Below are 23426 nucleotides of genomic sequence, written 5' to 3' on the forward strand. Positions count from 1 at the left end.
CTATCAACTAGTCCCTTCCGCCACTGGATGGATGGACGGCACCGCTCCACTCCCCCATCCCCATAACAACACAGACGAAGTAAGACATATCTCCTTCTCTCTCTTTTCACAGTGAGACAAGATACATCAAACAGCCTTTAGTTACTCTCGGCTGCATCTCGAGGCGGCAAAGATATACAATACGCTGTCAAAATTACAAATGAACAGATAATAAAGTCCTTAGGAACATACCTTTAGAAAGTAAGAGAAAAATGAATGAGGGAAATAAATAAATTAAAAGATATGTAATATAAATTTTAAAGTGTATGTGTGCATATAATGTAAGAAGGTCTCCCTATGTATATATCGTCCTATTACTAGTAAAGCCGATTAAATCCACTTTTTGTGTAAAATAATTTAAGTACAGTCCCCGACTTGTCTTTCCGTTCTCTGTATTCTACTAAAATGAAATAAGTCCGAAATGTGCATGCAGGCAACACACCAATTACTTTATTTGAAGAATTTATTATGATTTTTCGTGCATTAATAAAGTCTTAATTCCTGCTTTTACAAAACTTGTAATACTGGTCTTAGCTGGTTTTACTAATAATATGACGATAAATAAATTGTACGTTGATAAGTGAGTGATAGCTACTGTATATGACCGGATGTCAATGCTGTCATTCAACATTGTAACGCACTCCAGCCAAATAAATAAATAAATAAATAAATAAATAAATAAATAAATAAATAAATGAATGAATGAATAAATAAAAAGTAAGTAAGTTAATAATTATAAAGTAAATAAGTAAATAAATAAATAATTAAATAAGTAAATAAATAAGTAAGTAAATAAGTAATTAAGTAAGTAAATAAGTAGGCCTAAATAAGTAAGTAAATAAGAAAATAAGTAAGTAAATAAGTAAATAAATAAACAAACAAAATAATATGCGTACTGCAGTTTAAAGAGAACTGGAACATGGGAAAATCTAAACCCGTGAAGGAATACTACTTCCAAAGGAAATAGGAGTATGATTATTTTGTTGTTGAAGACGAAATAATTGCTTGTTTACTGTGTCCCATCAAATTTATTTCTACTCGTCATTTCAATATTAAACTACATTTCAACAAAGTCCATATTAAGAATTATGGAATGCACGAACTTTCGGGTAAGTTCATTATTACGAACTGTATATTGATTATTTATTTATTTATTTATATATTCTAAAATTACGGACGTCACTCGTGTTCATTTTGAATTGAAATTAATAGCGACTTTCAAGGTTCATTACTTAAATGCTATAAATTTGTTTCCGTAGGTGATGATAGGAAGAAAGTTTTCGAAAATCTAAAACAGGTCAGGTGCAAAGAAATCTCAAAGAAACTACCGACAGGAAATCTAGCATAATTGTAAACCTTGAAACGAGATAACGCATTATAAAAACAATGAATTTATTACAATCCTTTTTGAAAATTACATGCCGCCACTGATAGGCCAGATAATGTAAACAACTCTAAGCGGTAGTCGATCATCCCCAATAGAAGTGGAGTGAGGCTGACGTCATATTTCCCCTACTTAACGAGTTCTGCAGGCCTGGCCTAGGATTTACTGATGATTTGGCGTTGTTATTAGAAGAGAATATACTGTGGGATAAGTTACTGAAACTGAATGACAGCTGTGAGCAGTATGGGATGAAAATAAATTAATGGAAATGAAACGAAGATCATAGTTATGGGAAGAAAAATAAAGATGGTAAAAGTGCGAATTCTAAATGAGGCATTAAAACAAGTGATCAGCTTCAAATACTTGGGTGAACTATAAGTAATCACTTCTGCTTGAGGTTCTGTCTGATATGTACAGTTGTAAAAAACAATGGCCGCACTCGTGAACAGCGTATATTTTCTAAGTCCACTTCGGGTCACGGCGTGTTACACGATGCATGTTGTTGTACAGGGACATCATTTTATTTTTACTAACATTTTTAATATTCACCTGGCTATACCTCTGGATCAACGCCGTTTGCTACTCCCTTCCACGACTGGCGTAATATACAAACAAATCACTTTGCTAGGTATAGGAGGGAAGAAAAGTAGTTCATCCATTTACGTAAACTAGGAAATAACACGCTTTTGAGTTTGATCATTTTCATTAGGGTTTTGTTTAATCAAATTTCAGTACAGTAGGCCTATTAACAGTGAGTGTTTTTACTCACGAACTGAGCTGTCCATGTGAACGTATTCATTATGCAGTGAATATTATACTGTCTACAGCACATTAGCGTACAATATAGAGAATGAAGTGAAATTGAAAAATAATTATAATATGGATATTTAAACACATTTTTGAAAATGGTGGCCGTTCATTTCGATACAGGCTTCAGTTCTAATGTGCATATTATCTCATTATAGACTATTGTACCTAATCCCAATTACCAGTTTCGTCCTTCGTACTAGTAACTCATGTTGAAATAATTCTGTACCTACTCTACAAAAGAGTACCTTACGTACTATAAATTCAATCTTCACTTCTGCCCTATCCGAAAAGATTCAGACATACTATCTACTGTTCGTCCAAGTGATTATGTCGTAGGGTCGTAGAAAGAGAGGAAATCACGTGACAGTTAATTACTTAACGAGGCCCTTTTAGTGAAGTTATTTTAAACGGTTGTATAATATTACGTAGACGTCCAATTTATAAAAGAAATTAATGTTCTCAGAAAAGAGCTAAGACAGCCCAGTCACTGGCTGGCGAATAAAAGCTGGTGGGGGAAACCGGGATACGACGTAGGCAAATGGACGACAGTACCTGTGCGAGAATGATTCAATATTGAAAGCTCATTCGCCACTGGAAAACGCGAACATATTTCTGGAACGTACTGTTCACTATGACCGTAAGGCTACTATGACTGTCTTGGATCTGTGTGGAGGACGATTGAACTTCATTAGTAGAAGGGGTGGGAGTGAAGTACATTAAAAAACTCAGGTACAATAAAAATTGAAGTAAAAATAAAATGATGTTCCTGTAGAAGCAGTTCCGGAACTAAGGAATTATTCTATATTTGCGTCTCGTAAACCAGCGGTAGAGTGCTCACTTAATGATTCGAAGGTTTTCAGTGCTGTCTGTAAAAAATCGAGCATTGTGTCTCAAATGAATTTGGCGTACCTCAGAGTACTTTGCTTGAAATTTTACATAAATGGTTGCAGTTCCACGCGTGCGAAGTGCGAATCATGCAAGCTTTGTTGCCAAATTACCGTGTCCGAAGTGCTGCATTCGCTGCGGACATTCTGAAACGAATTGAACAACACAATGACTAACTTAAGCAAGTTTATTTTCTGATGAGGCAGTCTTTCAAACCTCCGGAAATTCAACAGACACTACCGGTTTGTTTGGTTTTGGGGTCGGAAAAGCGAGATGTTTGCGAAAACATGACATAAAATCGGATATCGATTAGACGTTCTCCGGGCAACAAACGGAGCACACATTGAAGTATGTGCGTGAAAATTTTGTAAGTTGAGTTATCAGTTATCAATTGACATCAGAAAATCCTTTGCTACTGTGAATCACCTAATATTATTAGAAAAATTAAATAAGATAGAAATTAATGGATTTGTTTTGAAATTGTTTCCTTCTTAACATAGTAACGGAGCACATTTAACCAGAATTGATAATGATTTTAGTAGCACTCGAAATATTGATATCGGTGTCCCACAGAGTACTGTTCTCGGGTCTGTGTTTTTTTAAATAATAATAATCCGTGGCACGACAGCCCATGAAGAACCATGACCGACCAGCCGGTTTCTGGCCTCACGGCCACATGCCGAAGCAGAGGTGGACGATCATCCAACCAGAATGGAGGTATCGTGTGGTTAGCACGATGATTCCTCCAGCCATTTTTATTCTATTTACTGGCAATTAATTTCGAAGAATTCAGTGGTAATATATATTCGTATGCGGATGATATCGTTGTTTCTGCAGGTAAAATTTGGGATGATAGGTATCTTAATGTCAACAATGACACTGAATTGATTAAAATGTTTTGATTCCAACCTACTTGCCTTAAATTGTACTAAAACTGTGGTTGTGCCATTTTCTCTTACATCAGTTGGTATGAAATCTCTTGATTCGCTCTTGTATTAAAAAATTCAAACATGCAATTTTCCTTCCAATAATTGTAACTGTTCTATTCTAAATGAATCTCAAGTTAAATATCTCGGAATAACAATCGACCAACACTTACGTTGGGATATAAATGTTATTTATCTCTGCATTAGATTAGAAAAATTATTGACCATTTTGTTATCCTACTAAAGTACTTGAATATTTATACTTCACGAATGATTTATCTTCTTTATTTTTCTTCCGACAACCATAGTTTTCGTCGTTTGCATTTTTCCTCATCCCACACTGCTCACAGCTGTCATTTAGCTCAAGTAGCATATCCCTTAGTATTGTCTCCTCTTCTGCTAACAACGCCATATCGTCAGCAAATCTTATGCACTTTATTCTTCTTCCTCCTACTATCACTCCCCCATATTCTGAAAACAGTTCTTTACTAAATCCTCCAAGTAGATGTTGAACAGGTAGGTGATAAAGGGCGTCCTTGACGTACTCCTTTCCCAATTCTTTTATTATTATTATTATTATTATTATTATTATTATTATTATTATTATTATTACTTACTTACTTACTTACTTACTGGCTTTTAAGGAACCCGGAGGTTCATTGCCGCCCTCACATAAGCCCGCCATTGGTCCCTATCCTGAGTAAGATTAATCCATTCTTTATCATAATATCCCACCTCCCTCAAACCCATTTTAATATTATCTTCCCATCTACGTCTCGGCCTCCCCAAAGGTCTTTTTTTCCTCCGGTTTCCCAACTAACACTCTATAGGCATTTCTGGATTCACCCATACGTGCTACATGCCCTGCCCATCTCAAACGTCTGGATTTAATGTTCCTAATTTTGTCAGGTGAAGAATACAATGCGTGCAGTTCTGTTTTGTGTAACTTTCTCCATTCTCCTGTAACTTCATCCCTGTTAGCCCCAAATATTTTCCTAAGCACCTTATTCTCAAACACCCTTAACCTATGTTCCTCTCTGAAAGTGAGAGGCCAAGTTTCACAACCATAAAGAACAAGCGGTAATATAACTGTTGTATCAATTCTAACTTTCACATTTTTTGACAGCAGACTGGATGATAAAAGCTTCTCAACCGAATAGTAACAGGCATTTCCCATATTTATTCTGTGTTTAATTTACTCCCGAGTATCTTTATATTTGTTACTGTTGCTCCAAGATATTTGAACTTCTCCACCTCTTCAAAAGATAAATTTCCAATTTTTATATTTCCATTTCGTACAATATTCCCGTCACGAGTCATAATCATATACTTTGTCTTTTCGGGATTTACTTCCAAACCTATCTCTTTACTGGTATCCAATAAAATTCCCGTGTTTTCCCTAATCGTTTGTGGATTTTCTCCTAACATATTCACGTCATCCGCATAGACAAGCAGCTGATGTAACCCGTTCAATTCCAAGCCCTCTCTGTTATCCTGGACTTTCCTAATGGCATAATCTAGAGCAAAGTTAAAAAGTAAAGGTGATAGTGCATCTCCTTGCTTTAGCCTTCAGTGAATTGGAAACGCATCTGACAGAAACTGACCTATACGAATAATAATAATAATAATAATAATAATAATTATTATTATTATTATTTTCATTTTATTATTATTATTATTACTATTATTATTATTATTATTATTATTATTAGGCCTATTATTATTTGCTGAAAATCCCATTCCTCTATATAGCGTTATTTTTCAGTAATAAACGTTTATAATTAGGGAAATACATTGTGTTCACACTGTATTACCAACTGTGAATGAGTACATCGAACACCGAACCGGAATCATACAGTAATAAACCAAAATTGATTAGGTGAATTGGGTAGTTCACAACTCTGTGCATTAAGAGCGCTGGTTATTTTTGACAGACTCTAGAGAACGCAGTTTCCTCTCTGATACTTGTATCCCGAGTTTCACCGGTCACAGGTTTGGAACTTCTGGACTAGTTTATTAGCGAACAGATGTCGCAGCTGTGTGTAACGCCCTCCGCCCCGCAATAAGTTCTTACATTGCAGCTGCTGGAGCTTGATTTTACATCTCCAGGTCCACAGTCACACTCGCGACCTGTTGACACCATTACAGTGTGTATCGACATGTGGCACTGCCATATTGAAGTGCTCTGACAGAGTGTCGGAGATTAAACCCTTCCTGTCGTTTCTACATGGTTTGCCTTTTGTGACAAACCAATTCCATTTCTGTATCGGCAATTTTTCTCTGTCGGTTTCATACAGCTCGACCCCGCAGGAAAGGAAAAAAGTGTGGTGTGGTTACACTCACCTCGTTAGTGAATTTGTTTACGTCATAGACTGAGCAGAAAAAGGAGAGAAAAGCAAAAAACAAACTTTTTATATAGAACGCGATTGTGCTGTTTTTTGGAAAGCTTACCCAAACAGCAATAATGCTATGGCTATTAAAACAGGATGAGTGACATTTTGGCACGCCTAAAGTACTTTTGTACAATAGATGAGACGAATAAAAGGAAAATATACAGCAGGGCTGGGCACAATACGTGATTCTGAGAAATGAGCGCTGTGTGCTTTAAAGAGCGGTTCTTCCGAGCTCTGTGATGTATGCATACTGTACGCCATTCAGTGTCGATGCAGTGGTTGACTCTGCAGTATGATGGCGAAATTTGAAGACGGAACTTCCGCTCATACACTAAAGTGGCCCGCTACTCCCAATGGTTTTAATGTATCATGGGAGGAGGAGTTCTTTTTCGTATAGAGCAATGGATTAGCAAAGTGTTTAATTTGTCATAAAACACTCCAACTGATTAAGAAGTTCAATATCCAACGGCATTACAACATGCTACTGAATATACCGAATATGTTGGTAATGAACGCCATAAATTAATAGAACAACTTAAAGAAAATGTTTCTCAGGTTCATTATATTAGAGTACCTATTTGATATTTACATTGCAATATAAGTTATTATACATTTAGTAATATATAATTTTAAATTATACAAGTATTATGTTATATCATAGTACAGTATATTGCAGTTTATTGTATATATAATATCATATAATATCATGTCATATCATATATCATATCATATCATATCATATCATATAATATCATATCATATATCATACCGTATCATACCATATCATATCATATCATATACCATACTGTATCATACCATATCATATCATATATCATATATCATATCATATATCATACCATATCATATCATATCATACCGTATCATACCATATCATATCATATATCATACCGTATCATATCATATCATATCATATATCATGCCGTATCATATCATATATCATATCATATCATATCATATCATATCATATCATATCATATCATATCATATATCATATCGTATCATACCATATCATATCATATATCATACCGTATCATACCGTATCATATCATATCACATCATATATCATACCGTATCATATCATATCATATATCATACCGTATCATATCATATCATATATCATACCATATCATATCATATATCATACCGTATCATACCATATCATATATCATACCGTATCATGCCATATCATATCATATATCATACCGTATCATACCATATCATATCATATCATATATCATACCGTATCATACCATATCATATCATATCATGTCATATCATATCATATCATATATCATATCATATCATATCATATCATATCATATCATATCATATCATATCATATCATATCATATCATATCATATATCATACCGTATCATACCATATCATATCATATTATACCATACCATGTCATATCATATCATATCATATATCATATCATATCATATCATATTATATCATACCATACCATATCATATATCATATCATATATGATTATATTATTAATACACTACCAGTATGTCTAATTGTAATCCTTTATTAGATATGTTTATATTATGAATACCCTACCATTATGTGTGATTGTAATCCTTTTTGTTTATATTATTAATAGCCTACCATTATGTAATTGTTAAAACACTGTGCGTATGGGTTATGTAAATAAGCCTAATGATTTGTGTTTGCGCATAGAGCGAAGTTTATTTCATTAAATTAATGAGTGTTATAAAGTCTGTACTGTACAATGGATTGATGTAATATCCTTATAAACTATTATGTACTGACAGACTGAATGACTAGAACAACCGTGGCTCTTGTTACATTAATGCAGGGAAGGTAGCTGTAATGTGAGTCCGCCACTGCGTGAGCGTACTGCTCTGGCCGGCTAAATGGAGCCGCTCTCATGCCCGGCCCTGATATACAGGTTGTTAGGGGTATACATTGAAATATTTTTGAAGGTAATCGGGTCGAGCATTCTGATCCACATTATGTAAAGAATTTCTCAATCTTCGAACTTATTTTTAGACATGAAAAATACTATGGTATTAGGTTAGTTAGTACTTCCGGGCGATTGGTTTTCCTTACGAACACCTGGCTAGTTACGCGGAGATCCAGACTTGTATGTGGTGTATGTGTTATTTATCGTCAAGGCTTACTATAAAGATCTTTGTGCTGTAACAAGTAACCAAAAAATTAAAAATGTTTTAAAAAACATGTTTTGCGATACGCTACATTTTTCCATTAACACACGAGATTAAATTCAGTATTTATTTTGTACTGTAATGTGTTCAAATTTCGAAAACAGCCTATATTTTTATACTTATAAGGATGATAGACTGCATTGAAACAAAAGAATTGAAAGTAAACGATGTGGCAATCACTTTCAAACTATGACAAAAACTTAAAACAAAGTTACATTTAAAAATTGTTGTTACTGAAATGAAAGAATCATACAAAAGCTCTCAATTGTTAACAAAAGTTCATATTTCTTTAAATAGTGTATTTTTTTTAGAAAAGTCCCGTCAAATTAGGAAAGGAAACAACGTCAAGTTGCAGTCCACGATCCTCGATCCGGAGACGAGATTCTATACCACGGATTCTTTGCTACACTGTAACGAACAACAGGCTATTTGGGATTATCCATTTTGCCACGTTTGCATATTTTCTTGCTGTTTCGTATATTAAACCAATATCGGCGAATTCAGCATCCTTCAAATAAGTTGATTTTTAGTTTCAAATGTTGATTTTGAGTTGCTTTCAAGGATAATAACCCTTAACTGCGATAAAAGGTGTTTAAGCTGGAACACATGCAGTCGAAAGACGTGCGTATAGTCTAAACTGGCAGGCGTTTGAGTACGAACATTCATAGAAACATCACAAAGTGAAATACGTAGAAAAACTAGTAGAGCAATGAGAAAAGTATACAGGACGTTGTTTCGCATAGAGTTTTCTTTAAGAAATATCAAAATATTTTCACTATACACCTAGTACCATTTTTGTTTAAAAAATTGAGCGGAAACTCAAACATTAAATGACGGCGCAAATCTGTTGTATTTCATAGTTTGTATATAAGTTTTCTTAGTGTATTTAAGTTGATCAGAACATTGTACGAAGTGGAACTATAAAAGTTGGAGATTTATCCTTCAAATATTTTGGAGCAACAGTAACAAATATAAATGACAATCGGGAGGAAATTAAACGCAGAATAAATATGGGAAATGCCTGTTATTATTCGGTTGAGAAGCTCTTGTCATCTAGTCTGCTGTCAAAAAATCTGAAAGTTAGAATCTATAAAACAGTTATATTACCGGTTGTTCTGTATGGCTGTGAAACTTGGAGTCTCACTTTGAGAGAGGAACAGAGATTGAGGGTGTTTGAGAATTAAGGTTCTTAGAAAAATATTTGGGGCTAAGCGGGATAAAGTTACAGGAGAATAGAGAAAGTTACACAACGCAGAGCTGCACGCATTGTATTCTTCACCTGACATAATTAGGAACATTAAATCCAGACGTTTGAGATGGGCAAGGCATGTAGCATGTACGGGCGAATCCAGAAATGCATATAGATTGTTAGTTGGGAGGCCGGAGGGAAAAAGACCTTTGGGGAGGCCGAGACGTAGATGGGAGGATAATATTAAAATGGATTTGAGGGAGGTGGGATATGATGGTAGAGACTGGATTAATCTTGCTCAGGATAGGGACCAATGGCGGGCTTATGTGAGGGCGGCAATGAACCTCCGGGTTTCTTAAAAGCCAGTAAGTAAGTAAGTGTATTTAAGTTGTACTTTGGCAATTGGCCTGATGTAGAAGTAACCAGCTGGACTCGTTTTCCGTGGCATTGCTAAGGCTCGGAAATTATCCAAACAGGTAATTAGCAATAACCTCATTTAAATCGGCTACAATTTATTTTAGCTTACTCCGATATTGTGGTGTGCATATTGGTGTGTAAGCTTTCCCTATATAATTTAAAATTCGTGTTTAAATTTGGATTTTCGTAAATAGAAAAGTAATAATATGAGAAATGAGTGCGCTATATAGTTAACATATTATAAGCTAAATATTTTGAAAAATTAATTGCACAATAATGTAGAATAAAATCTGTGTAGCACGCAACTTAATGGAAATTATTTAAATCACGCATAATATAGAATAATATATAAAATATATTAACAAATTTGATTCCTTAATGTAATTAAGATTGACTAGGAATCAGTTTGACACTTGTCTAAATTTGTTTTAACTAGTATAAAGTAACTATAATGTTAATATTTAATATAAATACACCACAATAGTACATTATGCAACGAGCCTATAATGGTAGTAATTAAGACGCGAGTATGTTTATGAAACGAGCGCAAAAGTTTCATACGACTTTTTATGCTCGACCAAATTTCTAACTTGAAATTATTCATAAGTATTCATCTTATTCTTATCTGACTGTGGAGCGGAACTGACCTTGTGCAATACCTCGTAAATTGGGAGATGTGCGCAGACGCGAAAGTATTGATTTTTTTCCGAGAAACAAATGTCGACATTGACATTGATATAATCTAGAGAGTAAAATAAACATTAATCTTGATATAACCTTGAAATTGAATTAGACATTGAAAAACGAGATGACAAATTGAATTTATATGAATATTATTTAAAATTACGCTAATTATTATAGTAACAGAACTGACTTTATTCAAATATAAGTGATTAATTGATTTATTGTTGTCTTTCGATTGCATATCCGAGAATAATCGATACTTGCGCTTTCATAGTGCTACAATGGTATTTTCTGATTGGTGGAACACCTGAACTTTAATGAATAGGTGTACTTTAATGAGGTCCATTAAAGGCCTGCTACCTGGTGTATAATTACTACATTTCGGGATGGTCGAGCATAAATATTTTTATGAAATATTTCATTCAATTACGAACGTAGACTTAAGATACCGTATGATTTTTATAACATACATTTTTATTACAAATTTCTTACAATTCTAGTCTTTTTTTTTTAGATTTCCCTCAACTTCTTTCATAAATCTACCTTTATCTTCTTGCGGATAGCTCTTCCGTTTTCTAACATACGTCATTGCTAGAGAGATACTGAGTGACCTGCAATCGTTTCCAAATATTTGGAACTTGTCTTGTGTGGGGAAAAACATATATCTTATAATGATGGAGCATATCGGCTCTATATTCGCCTGGGATATATGAGTCTTCTATGTTATCGGCATTAGTCTCGTAACCTTGAGAAAACTTGGGTAAAGAGGCAGTGGTGTTCACTGTCACATGGCTTATATGTTACCCGTATCCCGTAGCTGACATTGAGGATTGTGGAAAATGACAAAATGCATTCAAAGTCATTAAAGATACCGTGTGAATGTAAAATTAAATTTTATTGTGTGTCAAAGCGAACAAAAATACGTACAAATCAAACTCGATTTAAAAATAATACTAACAAAAGCGAATTGCATACATATCAATTACTTAAAATTTGGAATTAATTTATTTGCAGTTAAATGTAATTTTACCAGAGAATTTGCATAATTAGGTACAAACCAGAATTACGTTTAAATGGGTTACTTGTAACCTAGATTCTACTACATCTACTCAAACAAAAAATATCTATAATGGAATACAATTTATTAGCCTTTTCGATATTTGTGTAAACATATTTGTTACATTCTTCCTACCTTATTTTTTCATTTATTTTATTTCTTCTCTGTTCCTGTTCTTCAGTGAATAATGTTTCATGTGAATTTACGACATTGCACTTTAGCTCCGAAGTGTGTCGTCATGCGTAGAGAGAGGTAACGGAATTCGAATGTAAAGAATAGAAAAATTCTATAACTTCCCACGCAATACACGGAAGAAAAAATACGTACTTGAATAATTGAAAATAACCTCAGAATTGTAACATATCTTTCTGAAGCTATGATGTGATGACTGCGAAATATATTAATTAGACCATACGACAGACCCCAAATTTCTTTCTCTCTCACATACCCGATCGACGATATTTCTGAATTGTGCACAGTGACGACGTAATCCTGTGGTAATTATGTGGTATCACGCTTACGAAATGATTCTTTTCTCCTCTATTGATCAGGCTAAATCTTTCTTTGTTTGGTATGGTCGACGAAAAATCTATCTACTAGAAAATGTTTATGAAAGGTACGCTGACGTTCAAAGGTATCTGATCCGACTAATCGATAGTAATCGATAATTTGTTAGTGTAAACGTGGAGTCTTTAGTTACTGCTTCTATGAATAGATGGCGAAGATAATAGTCACTGTTGCCAATTGTAGATAAATATTCCCGCATTATGGTATTCAATTTTTCATCCCACTCATCTGATTGTAAAACAACACTGGGTTTAGCTAGAAACCGCTGGTATTGTCAATTGTGATAATAATTAATGTTTAATCTACATAATCATTTTACCTGACAATTTTTTAACTGTTCCAATAATGGTGCCACCTATTGAGAACTATCGGAACTGTTTCAAAATTTGTAAATCTTTTATATCTTTGATTCTGACTTATCCTATTGTTGGAAAGTTCGCTTATACGATCATAAAATCGTAGTCGGATATCTTTGAACTTCAGTGTACGTTGAAGCCCAAAACAAATCAAATGCAACCTGTCATTGATCCTCGACCTTACGAAGACGCGCTTATTTATCTTTCTGATATTGACAGCATTGATACGCTTCCCGAGATTTCTCTGTTTGATGTAGCGAAAACTGTCGAGATATAATTATCTAACGGACGATTTTCTTGAAGCATTTCTTAAGTGGAATTCTGTAGTGCTCGGGAAAAGTGGCACAAGTCAAAAATATTAATTTTACAGGAGAAGGAAAAAAACTGTCTTCACACTGGTTTATGTCGATTTGATTTTCTTCTGTATGAATTATTGTAATGGGAGAAATACTTATGTCTCTTTTCCCAAGCGAGCAGATGTTTCTTAAGTTGTCAATAAATTGATAAAAAATGTTTGTGGAAACTGACTTATGCCACTTTTCCCAAGCATTGCAGAATTATGGAGATTGTTGCAGTAAACGTAATAGGCCTATACAGGGTGGAAGTGAAATAACACTGCAGATTTTCAGAGAGAATAGCTCATGATATATGTAACAAAAAGTGTAATACCATATTGTTGGGAAGTTAATAGTTTTCAAAAAAAATTCTCAAATGTTTAACAACCTCTTATTCGGTAACTATTACGAGTAGGATCGTGATTTTTGTCGATATCGATACAAAATGTGATAAGAAACCATTTATTCCTCTGGCGTATTTCAATAGCGTGGACGGTTTTCGTGTAAATCTAATTAAAAACGACTAATTTCAAGCCACTGAACGACGCGAACAGATTGCAACGTCGCAGCCAGAGAGGAAGGTTCGTGTACAAAGACAGACCTGAGTTCTTTGACCTCTTACGTCTGTATTACAAGAAGAAAGACGACTGTATTAATGGCGATGTTGCCAGATTGCTGAAACTTCCAACGTAATTTTCTAATTTACCATGCATTTAATCACAAAACGTAGTATAGGTTTCCTATGTCCTCTATCGTCATTTTCAATCCGCAGGATTATTTCATTTCCATTCTGTATATGTAATATTTGTAGCATGTATATTTGTGTAATTATTTAAATTCCCACTTTCATTTGACTACGAAATAACGCAACGAAATGAAACGTCAGTGCCGTATGTGGTGTGGAAGAATATCGAAGTTTCAACATAATCTGCAATGTAAGAATTTGTCGTAGACAGGAATGCAAATTATAAAGCGAAAAACTGAATGATTTCGTAATTCACAAAATGTAAAATATAAATTTGTATGTCAATTTTGATGACACTGTTCATTTTATTATTTTCAGATGAAAATGTCTGGAGCGGATGACAATTTTTACTGGTGCAAAATATTCCAGCTTCCTAGGATGAGACTGAAACATCATATTGTTAAGGTAAGTACAAGCAAATTTTTTATTGCATTGACGAATTGAAGGTTTTTTTTTTTTTTTTTTTTTTTTGGAAAATAACCATAGTCCAAAAACACAAATTTTGAGGAAAACGAAAAACAATGTGGCATGGGTATTGGTGACGCTTCAAGTATGAAATTCATCATGACATTTCTTAAGATGTAGAAAATTTAAAAAAAAAAAAAAAAAAAAAATACTGAAGTACATTTATAACTTAAATTTCCTCATAGAAATACATGTGTAAATGTAAGTGACTGTGGACAGTGCTTGTTTTAAGGAGAAAATATTGTTGTGGCTGAAGTGTGCCTCTCCTTTAATCTCTTTTTTCTTTATTATATCGTTGCTTACGTTTCTTACAAGGGGTTACTTCTGCACCTAATAATTAATACAACAATTCACGTGCTAAAGTATTTTTCTCCGAGGTAGCTTTTGTCGTGTACACAAGAAGCAGTACTGCCAATGTACTACAGTTTAAAATTGAATGGATAAATGTTTCAAGATGTTTCAATGGCTGTTTTCACAAAAAAAAAACGTTTTTGGACTATGATTGTTTTATGAAAGCCACTGAAAAATTCGACTGTTTTTCCACTAACAACTAATTCAGTAGATGGCCGCTACAGTACGCTCCCCAGATGCTTAATATCTCAAATTTGCATTTTTTTTTACTGTGGTTCTTTGAAAAAAAAAAAAAAGTTCTATTTAAATATTGATTTGAAATTCTTAAGCAAATTTGTGGTTCAGTGCAAAAGTCCTGTAACCCTCAAGAAGTCAGATGTTACCAATCTGTATGGGCACCTGTCCCATAAATAGCTGAAATTTCTTCCCTCGTGATGTCTCAAACGACTCTCATTCCGCACCGGTACCGCTAGTTTAAAATATGACTTCTTAAGCCGCGTATCCACAAAGAGAGGCTGCTTCGCGAGGCTGCCTCATGATGCTTGATTCGCTCAGTGGATACCACACGTCGCAATAGTGTGCGGCGGCCTCGCAATGGCTGCCTCACCCGTAAAGTTCCTGTCGGTTTTTGGATGCGATCAAAGGTGCCTCACAGTCATTAACTTGCTGCGTGTGGATTGTTCGTTGATAAAGATGACATCACGCAATCAGATGTTAACTGCCTCAATTGCAGCGCACTGAATGGTGGCTCACGCTGCTTTGCGTTTTTGCCTTGTTACGGAAAGAACAAAACCGAGAAGCAAACAAGAAGCGAGGCTGCTGCGAGAGGCGACTCGATTTGTGGATACGCAGCTGTAGACCTCTCGGTTAAGGTGCGGGACACAAATAATATAATTCCACAATAATATCTTCAATTTATATCTGCTAAAAGAAGACCAAGTACGCTCAAGACAAAATTGATAAAATATTAATTAGCCTAATAGTTATATTCTTCACCTCAAATCTCAGTATTCTTAGTACTTTAAGAAGATAAAAGAAACTAGTGATAATTCTGGTTGTTTTTCAATTATGTGTAGACTCACTCGTTCTAAATTTAAACATTCAATCTGTGATAAGCAATATCGAGGTTATTTAAGGGGAGAGGATGGTATTTTTGGTGAATTAAAAAAAAAGAAATCTTTCAAATACTCTGTGATATCTGTGGAATGCATAGCATAACATTTTGTGGGTATTTGTGTCCTTATCGGATGTTGAGTCGCCATTTTTAAACATCCTGCGTTATGGATTTTTAAATCACTCGCCCACTTTTATTATTGTTTCCGGTAAATTAAATTTTCAAAAAAAATTTTTTCTTTAAAATACCCTTTGATATGTGTGAAAGGCATTCCATAACATTTTGTGGGTATTTGTGCCCTTATCGAATGGTAAGTCGCCATTTTTAAACTTCCTGCGTCATGGATTTTTAAATCACTCGCCCACTTTTATTATTGTTTCCGGTAAATTAAATTTTCAAAAATTTTTTTTTTCTTTAAAATACCCTTTGATATGTGTGAAAGGCATTGCATAACATTTTGTGGGTATTTGTGCCCTTATCGGGTGTTGAGACGTCATTTTTAAACTTCCTGCGCTATGAATTTTTAAATCACACGCCCGCTTTTATCGGCTTCCAGTAACTTCATTTTTTTGCTACATTTCCAGACAAAAATGGATATAATTTCTGAACTATTAAAAATACAGGCATGAAATTTAAGACTATTAGGAAACTTTTCTCTGTAACAGAATTTTGTTAATTGATTTAATTTAAAAATACGTCCGTTTGCTTGCAAGAAAGGAAATCAGAAATTGTTATTAAATTTTAGTTTATTTTACAAACGTAGGGACTAATATCAAAACTCTGTTACAGACAGTTTGTAGAACATGCTTTTGCAAATACATTGCAAAAAACTGTTTGAATCTATCTTTAAACATGGTTTAGATATATCGGTTTTAGTACAAACCTACATTGGGTATATATTTTTTTCAAATTTGGGCCCCCAAATAAGTTTTTTTTTTTTTTTCAAAATATATTATTTGGTTGAGTTGCCACAGCTATGAGCTCTCTACATGCAAAAATTAATATTTTACACAAAATAGGAAAAAAGTTAAAAAAAAATACCATCCTCTCCCTTTAATATCATAAATGTATAAATTGAAGAAAACAAATATATCTTTTTCTTTGAAAACACTGCCTCTCACCCAAGAAAGCACACACTGCAAGTGTCTCTACAAATAAAAGAAAGGAGAGCGTTGATGTCGGAAAATAATACAGCAAATGTCATGTGAAAATTATATCCATGTGAAAATTAGTGTATGTCCAGAAACTTACGTTAAACTTCATGTGAAAGTGGCACGAACTTTGAATTTAAAATGACTTTATTCTAACCTTAGTTTAATGTATTTAATAAATCTCGCATATAAACTCTCGGAGCAATATTTATATTACGTTTCCTAAATTAATGGAAATAATATCCTAGTAGATCACACTAGTTAACCCATAATTGAAAGAGAAAACCTTTTCTAAATTATAAATGTCCATTGTATCAGAAATTAAAAGATATAACACGAAATAACTTGAAATATACGCAAGAAATAGTAAATGTTTTCTGAGAACTGTAATTACCTCAGAAGCGTTCATAATATTCTACTAACTCTTGTTAAATTGTTTTAATTGTATGTAATAAGCTCTTGAGATTTTTTCTCTCTCTTCTATGATGTCGAAGATTCAATGTTTCGGAGCAAAATATCAGCTTCATTATCAGGTAGGGTAAGAAATGATCTAGATATTGAATCTGTTGCCTTGAAAATAGATCTTAGTAACATGGGTTCTGTTTCAAGTTTCTTCCCCAAATTTGGACAATAGATTTTGTTGGTGGATGTTCTGGACGTAATTCTGATGTCCTGTCTTCAGTTATGGAGGCTAGCCATTTACAACGGATCCATCAGGAGTCGCATTATTAAGGAACAATCACTTACCTCGACAGCCTTCAGTATTTCAGCATTTATGATGCTAAAAAAATAGTCCCATGACGCTAAACTTCATGAATGAGACAAATCACACAAGACGACGATTTGTTTCCTTCCTAAAATCAATAATCAAATAATTTCTCGGTTTCCTAATCCCGTTTGTATATTTTGCATTACTTTGGTTGCTTGTTCCAGTACGAGCCGATTCACAAATCAGGAAGCAGCGCGCACATCACCCACATCGTTGTGTACGAATGCCAGGGAAATGAGGCAGAATTTGAGATTAACTCTCGAGACCAAGGGCAAGTCTGCTACCAACCTTCCGTGCCGCCTCTACTCTACAACTGCAACAATATGGTTATGGCTTGGGCAGTTGGAACTGAGGTAAGTACCAAAACTTGATATAAATTTCAGCCGTTATTGATGGAGTGAAGGTAATCACCAGGGAAAGGGATTTGGAGTATTATAAAGAATGGTGAAACGTAGTATAGATATTCGTAGCTCAGTGACTGTCAAGCGAGCTGCGTCACGGCGCATGGAAGAGTACAGTCCACTTCATACAAACTTACACGCAACGTCTGTAAATATATTTCAGAATAAACAAATGGAATAGTTTAATGACATATAGTGACCTACATACATAATCTGCATTTCTTTTTGAACTACATGTGCTTTTCTTCGCAACGCACAAGATACCAATAAACAACATTACAAATATACATAATTAAATATGAACCTCTGCATCTTCGCGTGTCAGTGGACATACTGATGTTGATAGACAGTTGTCTTCTGTATGGAACTCGCGTCTGAATATGTAGATCCAAACGAAATGGCATTTTCAATTAATGCTATGCCTTGTTATAATAAATTGTAAATATTATTTTCAAATTTTCAAAATACAACTTTGCTCTGTTGCAAGGAAGGACATTTTGTAACATGGAAAAACTCCGCTCTCCATCTGCAGAGACAATTAGAGAGTACTTGAAACAAGATACGTCAATTAAATTCACATGTTGAATGACGTCATTGGGACACGTCTTTGTTAGTACATCTGAAATCCGACTAAGAATATCGTATCCATCATTTTTAATCAAAACTTTGTTCATTTTTTCACCAACACGTTTTCCTATTTCACCTTCTACTGCACTCAGTTTATTTACAATAGTCCTCATAATATTTATTTGCTCAACTAGTTCTACTCCTGACTTTCCTAATTGAATAATGGCATCCGGTAAATATCCAAAATTTGACTTAATATCCGTGACTTCTTTCTCGATTGTTTCATCATTTAGCAGTTCCTGGCGTATTTGAATCGCAGCCGCGTCATCGGTATCAAAAGACTGGACCACTTTCTTCACAGATTGGAGGTGACGTGCGAAATAATTGCAAACTTCTAACAATGACCCCCATCTCGTAGGAACTGGACATGGGGGAAGCGACAATTTAGGGAATTGTTTCCTGAATTTTGATACTTGATCTGGAGGTTTTACAAATATAGTCTTTCAATTTTGTATTGTTAGTTGGTTTCACTTTCGGCATTGTACCTGCACTTCACTACTCTGAACTGCAAACCTGCATGATGAAGTTCTTATGCGACGACTGTCCGTTCACCTGTTGTTGACGTGTAGAGACCTGCGAGTATGTCATGGAGGGGAGGACTTGGTATAAAGGGTTGTAAACAAATGACTGTGTAGATGCCAATACTAACTTTTACTACTCCAAATTCCGTTCCCTAGTAATCACTAATCTGCATAACTTCAGGTAGCCCGGGCATACATAGGTAAGAACATCAGCAACTGACGTTGAATGTTCAGACCAGGAGTGACATTCTTGGCCAGCCGTCGGAAAATTTGTACTCACGATGACATCACTGAATGGAAGTTGCAATACGTAAGATATAATATCAATCGATATAATACGTCCTCAATTATTTCCATCTGTCTTAATAACACGTTACTCTACATAGTAGACTTTTTGAAAGTCGTATTTCGAGTCCCGTATGTTACTACAGATAGACTACAAGTTGCTTTATGTTCAAATTCATTTCTTCTATATATTCTTCCATACTCGGAATTCTAATAAGCACTTATAAATCAAACATATAGCGACATTATGACACGTCATAAGAGTATCACGAAGTCATAGATAAGTATAAACATATCCAATGTCATTTTAAACGAAAATGTATACAGTAGAAAACAAGTATAATTTTATTTTCTTAAGGCTGGACGGGGTGAAGCAATTAAAACATAAAAAAAAAACTAAATTCAAATAACAGTTCCGGTACTAGAATATGATGAAACAAGCTGTAAGTCAAAAGAAACTCCATGCAAGTTACATTATTGCTTTGAAAATCGTAAAATCATTGAAGTGCTATATTGAAGGACAGTTCATTAGTGCCTGAATAAAATTGCTAACATTATTTGTTCCGAAAAATCTGATGTGTTTAACAGTATGAAATTATCCACATGAACAATACAAAAGAGGATAAGGGATATCGAAAAACTTGCTGAACGATAAATAAAATCAAAGATGCGTAAACAATGGTCTAATCTTTCGCTTTAGGTGGAAACACAGATACTGATACATTAGAACTGGTAATGTTCACCAGCGGTATAAGAATATTTGCTCGATGTCATTGCACTTAAAGGAAGTATAACAGGAGAGGAGTGTATCGTTACTGCAGGTACGTTAACAGGAAAGCCACAATTCCAATTCACACAATGTGTGTGTGTGTGTGCGTGCGTGCGCCCTTCAGGTTTTGAGTGATATAACCCTGGATGAATATATAATAGGATGCGAAACTTACTGAGTTTCCCGTAACACATACTAGAGGCGCTGTTGTAGAAATTGATCTTGCTGCCACCTGTTGGGAGGAGGGGCGTTATTACATCTAGCAGCGCACCAAGTAGCGAAAAGAGTAACTAATTAATCCATGCATTTAGCAGCGCACTTGGTGACGAAAATGTTAAACTGTGCAGAAAGTATTCCCTCCCACCCTCATCGATATTCAAAACTAACCCAATTTAAAATAAAACATTTACATTTTTATTCCTCACAGCATCTTCTACTGAAAATTCTTACCGGAGCCAACAGGTAGATAAAAGAGACGATCTATTTTACACTACGCAATTAAAATATAACCAGACAGAGACAAAAAATAAAGCAAAAGATTAGATAATTGGGATTGTATTCTTTGGGTATTTAGTGTACAGCGCAATGGAAAAGTCTGCAAGAACTACTTAGATAGTTCAATTTATTATATTACTATTACTTTACAATACATTCAACAACACTATTTTTACAACGTCCATAAACATCACTTTATACACACACGTAGTATCACTTTATGTTCACTTATTAACAAGTTTCTGTCAAGCATCTTGTCTCCTCGAGCAATATCTCGAATGGATAAATAGAGAACTCTGGGTAATGTACCCAACACGCAGTTCTAATGTTCACCACCTACGACGTTGGGCGCTGATCATCTTATTTCAGACCCCTGCCGCCAAATGACGCGGACTGCAGTTTCGCATCCTATTATATATTTATCCATGATATAACTCTGAAGATGAAATTTATAATGACATTTTTTCCGAAATGTTGTATGGTATTAAATCTTAAAACCCGACCGAAAATCCAAAATTATTCTTCTGAATACAATTTTATTTTCTCTTGTATTGTTCTCCCTACGATAGAGTTATTCATAAACGTACCTATGTGCATTACTTTTAACATAGATTATAGTTCTGGGTGCCAGGGTTGAAAGGGGAATGTAATGCACATTAAGTTTCTGAACAGAAAGAAAGTTCGTATGTGTTACCCCTTCCTTGTATGCTAGTTGGGGTTGCTAACAGAGGATTAGGAAATGCACCTGTTAAACCGTGCTTGTTGGGAGGAGGTTAATATCTGCGAAACAGAACAGAACGCGGAGACCATTACTTGGGGCTGCGGAGGGTGCTGAATTATGTAGCTCAGTGCAGACGGTAATCCGATTGTTCCTGCTCTAATGATGGTGGCCATTAACTCGAAGAGGAATTCTAGTTTAAATATTGTGATAATTTTTGGAATTAAAACTTCTAAGATGCCTGGGAATAATACGAAAATAAAAGTAATCGAGGCGATTCCAATAATAGCAAATTAACATAAGTTACAGATTTATTTCCCTTGTAATATATTTCGTTCCTGACAAAATATTATTTCCCTCCGACAAACACGTCACCCTCTAGACCAGGTCTGCACAAGGTTTGCGCTCTCCTAGCCGGCTCACAGCTCATGAGCGGAATGCAGGTATTAGCTGCGCTCTGTATGAGAGTGGACTGGAAGAAGGGGTGATCTCGTACAAAATATACACAGAAGGAAGTACTATTACAAGTGTTTATGAATTGAATTCCCGTTCAGTGTTTGCAAAACTATCCTGGAATAATATTAATTAATGAAGAAATATTTATTTTACAGAAACAATAGAAATTCTATAGCTACTTAAATTACAATATCATTTTGTCATATTTTTATTTATCAGTACATCAAAACAAGGTTTTATCACAGTATAGTATATACAGTCGCGAAGCTCAATACGTAGTAAATATGCAAACATTAGATAGTTGCTCACCACTAGGATCGCTAATGTCGCCTCATTACAGGCAATGCAAAATAGTACCGTCACAGTCTATTGTTTCTAGCACCCTCAAAACTCAAGCTTCGTGACTGTATATAGTAGACTGTGGTTTTATGCTGTTGGCAGCTGAAAGGAACAGTAGCCTACAGATCGTAATGAAACATCAATTAAATATGTTCGATATCTGCCTTTATTAAATTTGATTATAGAAAACAGTTGCTCACAAATATAAATGTTGAGCCAAACACAGCAATCATTTTCACAGCCAGCCTGTGTAGTCTTGGATATTATTGCTAATGTTTAGTCTTGTAAAACTCAACCAGGCTAGTAGTATTATTCAAACGATCTTTAGCCCTTAGGTCACATTGAAGATCAATAAGTTCGAGCTGTAAATCGTTAAATTTTAAATGTTATGTTTCGTCTTTTAGATTCCTCCATACTGTACTGTAGCAGTAGGTCATGAAACAGCTATTGAGAATAGGCCTACACACTGCACTACACTTGATAGCTGAGTGGTCGTTTCCCTCTCCTGTACCTATAGCAAGTCTATGACATTCTGACGTATCTTCCTCTCCGTTTCGGCGAACCGTAAACACGGCTCTCCCGCTCCGAAGGAGCGCGCGCGCTCGTTGAGCGCTGTTTGTGCAGGTATGCTCTAGATATATTTGAATGTCATTAAGCTCAGGCTTTTTACCAGATCTAAAATAAAGTGGGATGCTTTATATCTCAAATTCAAGAATTTGTAGTTACGTTATTCACCTTTTTTCGATAAATTATCGTGGCTCAGGTTGTACGAAAGGAGAAAGTTACATTCTCCTTCTCTTTTGTACCGACTTTTGCACACCTCTGCCCCCTATTACTTATTTGTTCGATTCCACAATCTTTATCGCTATCGTAACTTAAATACTCGGTCACAACACGTTAACACGCTAGAAATTTCATTTCACAATAATCTCTGTATTGCTCATCTTTCACTGTTGCTATT

The 23426-nt window shown here is 34.8% G+C and overlaps 1 protein-coding gene across 1 annotated transcript in view; it reads left to right on the forward strand.

The window, feature by feature from the left end:
* LOC138707520 (MOXD1 homolog 2-like) overlaps positions 1 to 23426 on the forward strand; it is a 772674-nt gene that overhangs the window by 681646 nt on the left and 67602 nt on the right. The window contains exons 5-6 of the mRNA XM_069837045.1: positions 14323 to 14409; positions 18019 to 18207. Of these exons, the coding sequence (XP_069693146.1) occupies positions 14323 to 14409; positions 18019 to 18207 (276 nt within the window). The remainder of the gene's footprint in view (positions 1 to 14322; positions 14410 to 18018; positions 18208 to 23426) is intronic.

The sequence above is a fragment of the Periplaneta americana genome, chromosome 10 (assembly GCF_040183065.1).
Source record: "Periplaneta americana isolate PAMFEO1 chromosome 10, P.americana_PAMFEO1_priV1, whole genome shotgun sequence".
Classification (NCBI taxonomy): Eukaryota; Metazoa; Arthropoda; class Insecta; order Blattodea; family Blattidae; genus Periplaneta; species Periplaneta americana.